Source organism: Leuciscus leuciscus (genome assembly GCF_965113295.1).
Source record: "Leuciscus leuciscus genome assembly, chromosome: 10".
NCBI classification, from domain to species: domain Eukaryota; kingdom Metazoa; phylum Chordata; class Actinopteri; order Cypriniformes; family Leuciscidae; genus Leuciscus; species Leuciscus leuciscus.
In genome coordinates, this window is record NC_138734.1 from 27927122 (window position 1) to 27939580 (window position 12459).

Sequence of the window (12459 nt, forward strand, 5' to 3'; positions counted from 1 at the left end):
CGAGGCGAATTGACAGACTGACTTTTGCAGAGCGAAACTTGAGACTTTTAACCTGTTTTTTGGATTTCTGAGAGGAGACTTAACGTTATATTCTTGAAGGACATCGGAGGATATATCCTTTTTGAAAGCGTCATCTAATTTCTGCTAATACTTTTGTTTGATATTTTTTTTTCAGGGGAGTAACGTTAGCTGCTAACGTTAACGTTATTTCTGAGGAGATTTCTGTTGTATTGTATTGTGTTGTCTTGTATTTTGTACCATTTTATTGCAGTTTGGGGAGGTTGGCGATGGCTCGTCGTAACCACATGATGGGCGAAAGAGGAAGTGAGTGCTTTAATTTTTTATTTATTTGTTATGGTGTGTTGTACAATGACTGACTGATCCCATTTGATCCCATTTATTTGATTCCTTGCTTGTGAAATAAACTTGAATTGAATTTGAGTAACTTAACTGAAGTAAAAATCTGTAATTGACCACAGACATTGATTATTGATTATTATGATTAAACTAACGTTATGTGATATGTGAAATATTCCATCCTAAGAGCACTCCAGATCCAGGAGAGCTGCTTTCGGTCAGACGGCTGGTCAGGAGGTTTGGAGGCCCGATTCTGATGACCGTGATCAGGATCCGCTGCCTAGAGATGGACAAAGTAAGTTACACAATTTCCTTACTTGAGTGAAAGTAAGTTACAGATACTTCTGGTCAAATATTACTCAGTTACAAGTAAAAGTGGAAAAGACTGATTTTTACTTGAGTAAAAGTACAGAAGTAGGCCTACTTGTTTTTAAAAGTACTTAAGTATCAAAAGTAAAAAGTAAATGTCAATGCATTGTTTTATTATTGTTTGTAATACGTATAGTACATTATGCCTCTGAATCTATGCCTGCCTACCTACCCACCCTCATATCAATATGAAATTTATTTCTAGAACACAGTTCCTGTAGTGAGATTGAATGTGAGATTGAATAAGTGCTCTCAATAACGTCCACAATAGTTTCGGCTGTTCCCTCAAATAGTGCCCTATTTAAAAAAATGTGGCTTTTAGGATGAATATGTCAGCCACTGTTATAAGCTAGTGTGCTCCAAAACAATGACAAATGAGCATTTAGAAGACCAAACCCAACATTGAAAATGAAAGTCAGATTGATGTCAGAATCCAACTACTTTCTACTCAAGGACCTTGACAGAAATGTAACGTTAGTGGAGTAAAAAGTATGATACTTGTCTTTCAAATGTAGTGAAGTTAAAGTAAAATGTTTCCAGAAAAAATAATACTCAAGTAAAGTACAGATACTCAAAAAGTGTACTTAAGTACAGTACTCAAATAAATGTACTTTGTTACTGTCCACCTCTGCCGCTGCCAGACCCGATCCAGACACAGAGCCAGGATCGTCCTGGACATTTACCATCTCTGTCTTCTGAGTTTTCTGTTTCTGTGTCCACAGGTCAGGCTCACGGGGCGAGGGCGAAGCAGAACCCAGATGTTGGACGTCCGTCCACTTCATCTAACCACTCTCGCAGAGGTCAGAATAGGCTTTTAATAAAGATGTAATGGCTTAGTTTCTATTTCTATTTTCAATGGCTGATTTGTCAACTAAAGTAACGATAACACTTTATTTTGATGGTCCCTTTTGAACATTCTGTCGACTATACGTAACTTTGTAACTACATGTCGACTAACTCTCATTAGAGTATATCAGTAGACTCTTTCCTTAATATCTGCAAACTCTTTATTGTAATGCTCCACCAACAGACACTCTACTGACAACAAGTAACTTTTCAACTACATGTCAACTTATTCTAACCCTACCAGTCTATTAATACTCTAATGAGAGTTAGTAGACATGTAGGTGCAATTTTACTTATAGACAACTGAATGTCTGTTGGGAGGAGCATTTTACTATTAAGATTTGAATAGTAAAATGTAAGTTATGTCATTGGTTAATTTGATGTCAGAGATGGGTCTAATAGTTGTTTTCATTCGTTTTTTCTTCATTTCAGAAAAAGCTCCAGAACGTCTTTGCCTCAGGATCTGGAAGGCTACGAAGGGTGTTTTCAGCTGCTGTTTCTGTGGTGCTGTGACTGTTGTGGAGCCTTTTATTCCTGAACCATCGTCACCTGCTCCAGATCACTCCGGTGTCAAGCCAAATAATGGTAAATCATTATTTCTCCAACATTATTTTAAACAGTATTATCTTGTTTTCCACTCAAAATAAGGCTTGTTTTTACAGAATATTAAAATTATTTCCCCCATTATAATATTATTTTCTCGACCAGCACTGACATTTTTAAAATAAAACAATGGATTATAAAATTATAAAATAGAATGTTCCTTTAACCAAGATAAAACATTTTTGAAACGTTGAAAAAACTGGACGTTTTGAACGTTCAGGGAACATTTAGAAATAATGTTTTCTTAATTGAATGGGAATGTTAGCAAAACGTTCTCAATAAGGCATGAGCTCGATGGCTGTCTGACACACACCCGAAACACACGCACAGAATGCCGCTTCACAGACAGCATACGATCCAGAAAAGAATTCAATTTCACCACTTATTTCTCTTGAATTGTCAAAAACATGCAAAATTGTCAAAATGGCTGTCGTGCCGAGTATTACAGAGTCAGTTATGTCATAAATAAGACATTGCTATGCATTTAATAAATGTCAGTGTTTAATAAAATATATCTATATTTAGATATGGCCCATATGATCTTTACCATTACAAAAACTGAGCCACATGTGCCAGAGTTGGCCAAATGAAGCCTGGAAATGTATGTTTTCTTTTTAATTAAAGATCAGATAAAATAAGAAAAATAACTTTAGCGTTGAATCGGAATCACCAGGCTCCACCCTCGTAATCGTGATAATAGTGAAATGAAATTACTATTACTATTGTGAAATAATATGTTGGGACATTTATGCAGGCATTAAGCAGAAGTCAGGTGGATAGCGTGAACAATTCCCATTACTTTAGATCTGTAACTTTACAGATAAGATTTGAATAGTAAAATGTAAGTTATGTCATTGCTTAATTTGACGTCAGAGATGGGTCTAATAGTTGTTTTCATTTGTTTTTTCTTCATTTCAGAAAAAGCTCCAGAACATAGCGAGAGACCTGGTCTTTGCCTCAGGATCTGGAAGGCTACGAAGGGTGTTTTCAGCTGCTGTTCCTGTGGTGCTGTGACTGTTGTGGAGCCTTTTATTCCGTCACCTGCTCCAGATCACTCTGGTGTCAAGCCAAATAATGGTAAATCATTATTTCTCCAACATTATTTTAAACAGTATTATCTTGTTTTCCACTCAAAATAAGGCTTGTTTCTACAGAATATTAAAATGATTTCCCCCATTATAATATTATTTTCTCGACCAGAAAAAGCTCCAGAACGTATGAAGAAACCTGGTCGTTTCCATAAGCTCAGGAAGGCTGTTTTCAGCAGGTCTTCCAGTGGTGCTGTGACTGTTGTGGAGCCTTTTATTCCTGAACCATCACCACCTGCTCCAGATCACTCCGGCGTCAAGCCAAATAATGGTAAATCATTATTTCTCCATCATTATTTTAATTAACTGCAGATGTTTTGTTATTGGATCATTCGTGCCGCGAGATGTTTTATATAGGGGGCGGTGAAAAAAGTCAGGCACCGAAATCAGGCACCGAAAGTTGCGTTCTTATTCGGTCTCGATACTACCGTTTACGTCGGAACCGGTTCCCTATTGGAACCGGGTTTCGGTACCCAACCCTAATCATTGCTTAATTTGACGTCAGAGATGGGTCTAATAGTTGTTTTCATTTGTTTTTTCTTCATTTCAGAAAAAGCTCCAGAACCTGGTCGTTCTCTCAAGTTCTGGGAGGATACGATGGGTGTTTTCAGCAGCTCTTCAAGTAATTCTGTGACTGTTGTGGAGCCTTTTATTCCTCCAGCAGATCCTGTTCCTGAACCATCATCACCACCTGCTGCAGATCACTCCGGCGTCAAGCCAAATAGTGGTAAATCATTATTTCTCCATCATTATTTTAAACAGTATTATCTTGTTTTCCACTCAAAATAAGGCTTGTTTTTACAGAATATTAAAATTATTTCCCCCATTATAATATTATTTTCTCGACCAGCGCTGACATTTTTTAAATAAAACAATGTATCTAGCAACAGACACTCTACTGACTATAAGTAACTTTTCAACTACTGTACATGTCAACTTATTTTAACCCTACCAGTCTACTAATACTTTAATGAGAGTTAGTAGACATGCAGGTGCAATGTTTCTTATAGACTTATAGAATGTCACCAAAATAAAGTGAAACCAAAGTAACAATTTGATGTGACCACTGACATTGATAATTAATATAATAAAAAAAGTAATAAAAAAACCAAACAGTTTTTGATGTCTGAAATGTTCCATCCTCAGGAACTGTTTCCATAGATTCCTCTCCGGGCATCACGTCATCCTCAGCTTCCTGGTTCGACAGCCTCGAAGGGTTTCTGTGTCCTCCGCTGCCGGGTCAAGTTCCTGTCGAGCCAACAGAGACATCAACTGGCCGAACTGCTCGGCGTGCCGTGAGGGCTTCTCCAGTGAACAAGAGCTCAACAGGTGAGACTGAAATAAGGCTGGGCAGTGCAAAGTCTACAGATAGAGATTTTGCTATTTCATGCATAACTGAGTCAAGTTTTTAACACGTCCGATCACATTTACTGTTGCTCGACCAGCACTGATATTTTTTAAATAAAACAATGGATCTAGCAACAGACACTCTACTGACTATAAGTAACTTTTCAACTACTGTACATGTCAACTTATTTTAACCCTACCAGTCTACTAATACTCTACTAATACTTTAATGAGAGTTAGTAGACATGCAGGTGCAATGTTTCTTATAGACTTATAGAATGTCTTAAAGGGACCAAAATAAAGTGAAACCAAAGTAACAATTTGATGTGACCACTGACATTGATAATTAATATAATAAAAAAAGTAATAAAAAAAACAAACAGTTTTTGATGTCTGAAATGTTCCATCTTCAGGCCGCTTCAGATCCTGGAGAACTGTTTCCATAGATTCCTCATCCTCAGCTTGGTCCTCACCCCCCCCTGAGGCCCATGTCGAGAGGAGATGTCAAGAGTCGTTGAATCTGTGCAGCCGAGGCTCGTACAGCGTCGAGGAAGAGGGTTTGTCCTGGTCCGACAGCCTCGAAGGGTTTCTGTGTCCTCCGCTGCCGGGTCAAGTTCCTGTCGAGCCAACAGAGACATCAACTGGCCGAACTGCTCAGGGTGCCGTGGAGGCTTCTCCAGTGAACAAGAGCTCAACAGGTGAGACTGAATTAAGGCTGGGCAGTGCAAAGTCTACAGATAGAGATTTTGCTATTTCATGCATAACTGAGTCAAGTTTTTAACACGTCCGATCACATTTACTGTTGCTCGACCAGCACTGATATTTTTTAAATAAAACAATGGATCTAGCAAGCTAATAATTGTCTCATGTTTTTCTGTTTGTTTTTCAGAGTCCTTTGAGTCTCTCTATAACATGGAAAGGTTAATTGGATCCGGAGGATTTGGCAGAGTGTTCCTGGGAACACGCAAATTTGATGGCAAAAGGGTAAATCTTACTGAATTGTACAAACATTTTGCTCTTGCATGCATCAAAACACATTTAAAACAATTTACAAATGGTTTAATACTTAATACAAGGCCAGATGCTTGAATACTGTTACTGTTATTGAAACTGTTTTTTTTGTTGTTTTTTTGCAGGTTGCCATCAAGCAGATACGCAAGATTAACAACGATCGTTATCTTAATATTGTAAGTTGGCCAAAACCTGAATGTGTATAGAGTTGTTTAAGTGCAGATTACTGTAGTTAATACACCCGTAGGAAGCATTAGGTATAAATGTGATCAACAAATAAGCCTAGAGGCACCAAATAACTCTGAGCTGAAAAGGCTCTTTTGAACGCATCTAAAAAGATCAAAGAATAATACATTTCAAAATGATGTTTTCTTCAGATTTTTACCCAGCTAACCTTCTGTCTGCTTCTTCTCTCTAGCCTGGGAATCCCGAACCTCTCGTCACAGAAGTGGCGCTGCTGATGATGATGAGGCGAGAACCCATAAGCCCCTTTGTCATACAACTGCACGAGTGGTTTGAACATCCTAGATCATTCACTCTGGTTATGGAGTATCCGGAGCCCTGCCAGACCTTGCTGGACTCAATGAATCGTCAACCTTTGAGTGACTGTCTCTTACGGGTCATCATGAGACAGGCTGTGCTGGCAGTGCAACACTGCATCCGTTGTGGTGTTTTCCATAGTGACATTCATACGAAAAATTTCCTGTGGAAGAAAGACACGCTAGAACTCAAGCTGATAGACTTTGGCTGCGGTCAGCTAGTTAGTAGTGAAGGCTGCGAGAGCAACACATACAAGGGTGAGCATTTTGGGAGTGTGGAAACCTGAAGGTAGTGACTTACTAATTATTTGATGATGCTTGAAAAAAAGAAAGCTCAACAATGTGCAAATGTCTTTCTTACAGGAATGATGGGATACCGCCCACCTGAAGTCTTTACAGAACCTCGATTCCACGCCGTCCCAGCAAATGTCTGGTCTCTAGGAGTGTTGCTGTACGAGTTGTCGAACGAATGTCTTCCTTTTGTTAGTAAAACGGAAGTCACACGAGCCGAAGTTACATTTGTAAACCCCGGCTTATCCAAACGTGAGTGAATAATGATGATAACATTGGAATCAGAATTTTCATATATAACTCAACGTATAGCGAAAGCCATCGCTGTTTTCAAAAATGCCAGGTCACATGGTCATGACTCTCTCCTTATTAAAATGTGTACAGACTGCAGGGATCTGATTAGACAGTGTCTAGTTCGGAATCCAGCTAAACGCCCCAGCTTAGAGCAGATGTTACAACATCAATGGATTGATTGTGATCTACGCTAGATTGGAGAAGTTTAGGAGACTCATTCAGATGAGGCAGTATAACAGGTAAAGTAGGATTATTATCTTTTGTCTTAAATTCTGGATTATTTGTAGTGAGATTTTCAAATTTGTGTTCATTGTAATGTTCTTGTTATAGTCAAATCACCTATATAGCTATATCATTTATATAGCGCTTGATACTATACAGATTGTTTTAAAGCTGCATCCCTGAAGTAAACAGGAAAATAACAGAATCAGTAAACCAAACAGAATTCAATTCTGCTCTAGCTCTAAAAAAACATTCATGAGTTGACTTGTTCATATTCTCTTTGTTTTGGATAGGAAATAACATACTTGCTGAGAGCTCTGAGCTCGAGACTTGACCCGAAGCCTGAAGTCCAACACCAACCTGACAGAAACTCAGAGCCTTTTATTCCTCCAGCAGATCCTGTTCCTGAACCATCGTCACCACCTGCTCCAGATCCGTCCGGCGTCAAGCCAAATAATGGTAAATCATTGTTTCTCCATCATTATTTTAAACAGTATTATCTTGTTTTCCACTCAAAATAAGGCTTGTTTTTACAGAATATTAGTATTTTCGAATTACCGTGCTTTTCCACCCAAGAGATTTATGTATTTTTTGTCTGGAAAAACTGTTCGTGATCCAGCTACACAAAGTTTGACTTATAAAGTTTGTGATAGCACCATGAGTCCAGCTATGTTGTTATTTTTTAACGCGCTGATAGTGGAATCTTTATTTGTAAAGGACAGCACATCAAACCAGAGATGCTTGCCAGACAGACGCAAAACCGCTGACCAAGTCTGTTGGTACTCAGTTATCAATGAAGACGTTTCATGTTCGCTACAGGAGTTCAGGTATGTTTATGTATTACATGATACTGCTTATACAGAGGACCTATAACTAGTCTTGTTACACAATAAGTGTCACATAACAGTAACACACAACTACTTTGTATATTACAGGTGTCCAGACGACAGATACATTTTCGGACATTGACAGTTTGTCACCAGCAGCTGGTTTAATATTTAGGACCTCTACACCTATAAAGTGGCCATCAAAGAGATCTCGTGTGGAACTGGAGGAAGAGGATGACGAAGAAACCCTAATGGACACATCATCTGTAGTAGCACCTCAAGAGCAAGATTATACATTTGATCCAGCAGAGACGGACACAACTTTAACGGAGACAGCAGAGTCTCTCTCTAGTCTCGTGCCTTGTTGTTTACATGTGTGTGTGTGTGTGTGTGTGTGTGTGTGAGTGGGTGTGTCCGGATCGTTACGGTTGATCAGTATCCAGCTGCAATCACTCATCATCACCAGCTGCCACTCATCTCATCTCCTATAAATGCTCACCACTTTCTCATCTCCTTTGTCAGATCATTGTATGAAGTCTCTGTGTTGTCTGATCCTGTTCCTGTGCCTCGTGTCCCGTCTTGAGTTCCTGTGTTCCGGTTTCGCGTCTTGTTGGATTACGTTTCATGTCTGGATCAAGTCATCACTCATCAGAGCACGCTGCACTTCATCCATCACTCCGTGTCTGACCATCAAAGTCCCTGCGACACCGCCTGCATCACCCGGATTAATTCATCATCATCATCATCAACATTATTGACTATTAATAAAGAGCTTTTACTTGCATATTGTGTCCTCGTTTCTGACGTAACATGCAGACTATACCTGGCTGCTTTTCATTACAATGAAAATGCTGGTCTTGCACAAGCAACATCATCAATATTGATGAACTTTCGGACACTGTTTCGTCCTATGTTACCTTTTGTGTGGATACTGTTATCCCAGTCAAAACCGTTATCACTTTCCCCAACAATAAACCATGGGTTACCAAAGATCTAAAAACAGTGATTAATAAGAAAAAAAAGATCTTCTTTACTGGTGACTCATTGGAGAGAAAGTCTGTATCCAGAGAGGTTAGGGCTGAAATAGTAAAAGCCAAAAGTAAGTATAGGGAAAAAATAGAAAAACAATATGTAAATGGCGACCTTAGGTCAGCATGGCGTGGGATTAATCAGTATGGTAATGAACCCAAGCAGCAGATCAGCCTTAACAGTGTTCAGGATGACTGTTTGCCTGATGCTTTTAATACTTTTTTTTTACTATTTGAAACGTCTGATTTCATGCATGATGTCTCCAGGTTGAAAAACTCCTTGACACCATGTAGGCAAGGCAAGGCAAGTTTATTTATATAGCACATTTCATACACAATGGCAATTCAAAGTGCTTTACATAGAAGAGATTAAAATAATAAAAAGAAATAAGAATAATTAAAACAGTTTAGAAAAATAAAATACAGTACTTTTAAAAATAAAAAAAAGAATATTATTATAGATCTTTCCTTCAAAGGATTCCCTTAAGACTTAAATCTTTCCTTCTTTTAACCTTCAATCTTCTTACGACTTCCATCTATCAACTTTCCTTTAACTTTCTTTTCTCCCTCATTTACTCACACGTTCTTTTCACTTTCTTTAGCACTACGTTCACATTCTTTCTCAGACGAAAACTTTAATATCGTCATTTAAATACTGTTCTACTTTCAAACCCACATTAATACACGTCACTTTCACCTCCATAATTATTTCTCATTTGACAGAAAATAGGTGTGTAAAAATGGTCTAGTTTACTGTTAGATGACCCCATGTTTGGCTGAATCCCCTTTCTGGATTTAACTCTCTTGACACGTGTCTTACTAGTCCGTCAAACGTCTTCAACAGACCCGATTTTTTCACCCAAAATCGGCCAGGTTTTAGCAAATATGCTCTGTGATTATGGTTTTACTCAGAATCTTCTCATGAGCACTTTCTAGCGCTTGATTACTGTTAGATGACCCCATGTAGTGATATTAAAATATCTCAAGAACAAGTTGAGGTTCTATTTAAGAAAACAAAAAAGAGGAAAGCCTCAGGCCCGGACCTTATCTGTGGTCACACATTACACCACTGTCCTGGACAACTCAGTGGTGTTTTTTCCCATCTTTTTCAAATGTGTGTTGATAACTGCAAGCTCCCAGCTATTTGGAAATCTTCCATTGTTATTCCTATCCCCAAAATCAATAGAGCTAGGGAATTACAAGATTTCAGACCTGTGGCGCTTACTTCCCTTGTAGTAAAAAACCTTGAGAAAATCCTAAAAGAAGAGGTTCTCATCTTGGTCGAGGGCAAACTTGATTCTCTTCAATTTGCCTATCAGAGGAATAAAGGTGTGGATGATGCTAAGCTTTTTATCTTGGACACACTTTATAAGCATTTGGAGAAACCCCAATCTCATGCCAGGCTTTTATTTGCTGACTTTTCATCAGCTTTTAACAAAATGCAGCCTCTCATTTTGATTGAGAGGCTTGCTTCTTATTTTAATCTGCCCGATCAGCTTTTAGCCTTGTTCTTAAATTTTCTGACTGATAGGACACAGAGGGTTTTAGTAAATGGGGTTACTTTAAAAACCCAAGTCTCCAACACAGGTTCCCCACAAGGCTGTGTACTTTCCCCGCTACTGTTCATTTTATACACGGATAGTTGTAGGTCTCTTAAAGAGGATAGTTTTCTTGTTCAATTTTCTGATGATACTGCTCTGCTGTCACTCCTCCATGGCACAGAGTCAGATCACGGACGTGCACTTCCTGATTTCGTTAAGTGGTGTGATGACAGCCTTCTTGAAACTAAGGAACTCATTATCGATTTTAGAAAAAAAGGGACAAATACTTCAGTATGCAGGATCCATGGCGAGGATGTGGAGATCGTAAATTATTATAAATATCTGGGTACGGTTTTTGATTCAACTGAAGTTTGAAAGGAACTCTGAATCAGTGGTCAAACGGGCCCAGCAGAGAGTACATTTATTGCGCAGGATAAATTCCTTTGGGGTTTCTAAATCTATACTGTGCACTGTGTATTTGTCTTATATTGAGGACCGAAACTGTTTAAATAATATTGTGAAAGTCTGTTCCAAAATTATTGGAATCCAAATGTGCGACTTAAATTCTCTGTGGGAGAAACGTGTTCTTCAAAAAGTAAAAAGTCTTTTTTTATGCTGTTAAATATTGAGCTGAGGAAATAATTATGGATAATTATCTGTTCTTGGCACTATGCACTTTAGGAGCTACGGATATGTGCAATTCATTTTTTATTTACTTGTTATTGTATTTTTTTTTCTTCTGCTTTTGATGTCTTTTTATTTATAAACTGTCTTTGGACCTGGACCCTATCATGTTACCCTTGTTATATACTACATCAGGGCTATTTAATTAGCTTCATTCGAGGGCCGCATTATCAAATCAAAAAGTTGAGGTGGGCCGGTGGGTTGGTTTGGGGGTTTAGCTTATTTATTGAAACATAACATAACCTTAAAAAAGTATGGTATTTACTTGGAAATGTGGTACCCAACAGTATGCAGATATATAAAACCATAATAAATAAAAACTTGATAATCTACAGCTGTGTATAACTATTTTCCTTATGGAACAAATAAATTAATTATACAAACTCGTAGCTGTTGGTGAGAAATAATTATTTATTTATAATTGTTATGCTTAAATGAAAATATTCTGACAATGAGACTTGATAACCACAGGCTACTCACTCCCACTGTATAAAAAATGCCTAAACACAAGTTAAAAACTATGCACCTTTACAAAGAAACTGACAATTTCATAACAAACATAATTATATATTTCTCTACCCACCTAATAAATCTAATGCAATATAAATCACTATATTTACTATACTGTTAATATTATAGTAAATATATATACATTTACTATTTATTTATTACTACATAGTATTCAATATAAATATTGCACATTTCTGCCCAACCCATGGTAAATTACTACAGTACATTCATGGTAAATGTTTGTAAGGGTTATAAGGGGATTTAAATTCGGTCCGAATTAGGGGTGGGCGATATGGCAAAAATATCATTTTTTCACGATTTTATCACGATTCTTTTTTATGTTGGTTTTGCTATTTTGTGACTGAGCATTACAGCCAAACTAATGTCCATATTTTTAAAACAAAGCCTTAGGTAACAATATATATATATATATATATATATATATATATATATATATATATATATATATATATATATATATATATAAAAATGGCAGACAGGGGCGAAGATAAAAATATTTGTCATTATTTTCTTTGTTATTAAATATTAAGATCAAAGATACACATTACACATACACAACTTAATATACAAATGAAATAAACAGTGCTTTATGTTTTCAGCTGCAGTAGGTGTATTTAACAGTAGCATTGAAGAAAGTAATTAAATGAACAAATATGAAAATAAAACAAAACAGACTTCACTGTATAAATTATACATTGATACTTATTAAAGCTACTATTAAAGTTATCAGTTAAGAGCAGTGAGTGATTTTCTCTTTGCATTTTGTCGTTTTATTATCATTTTAGTTCTCCTAAAAATTCAAATTGTCATAATTTACTCTCAAGTTGTTTTAAACTCGAATAAGTTTCTTTCTTCTGTTGAAAATAAAAGTTATTTGGAAG

At 37.2% G+C, this 12459-nt stretch overlaps 1 protein-coding gene across 1 annotated transcript; it reads left to right on the forward strand.

Moving 5' to 3' along the window:
• Positions 1-6113: 6113 nt before the first annotated feature.
• LOC309508231 (serine/threonine-protein kinase pim-2-like) lies at positions 6114-7315 on the forward strand. The gene is made up of 4 exons (XM_082182745.1): positions 6114-6418; positions 6524-6703; positions 6836-6984; positions 7261-7315. Exons 1-3 carry the CDS (start codon positions 6166-6168, stop codon positions 6937-6939), a joined length of 537 nt encoding a protein of 178 aa, XP_082038871.1. The 5' UTR covers positions 6114-6165; the 3' UTR covers positions 6940-6984; positions 7261-7315.
• Positions 7316-12459: the final 5144 nt, after the last annotated feature.

What these genes read in the sequence shown, in the direction of transcription:
- LOC309508231 (XM_082182745.1), top strand. Translation starts at nt 6,166, where the DNA reads ATGGAGTATCCGGAGCCCTGCCAGACCTTGCTGGACTCAATGAATCGT. An exon ending in CGAGAGCAACACATACAAGG is followed by an intron (nt 6,419 to 6,523) that starts GTGAGCATTTTG and finishes TCTTTCTTACAG; the next exon opens with GAATGATGGGATACCGCCCA. An exon ending in AAACCCCGGCTTATCCAAAC is followed by an intron (nt 6,704 to 6,835) that starts GTGAGTGAATAA and finishes AAATGTGTACAG; the next exon opens with ACTGCAGGGATCTGATTAGA.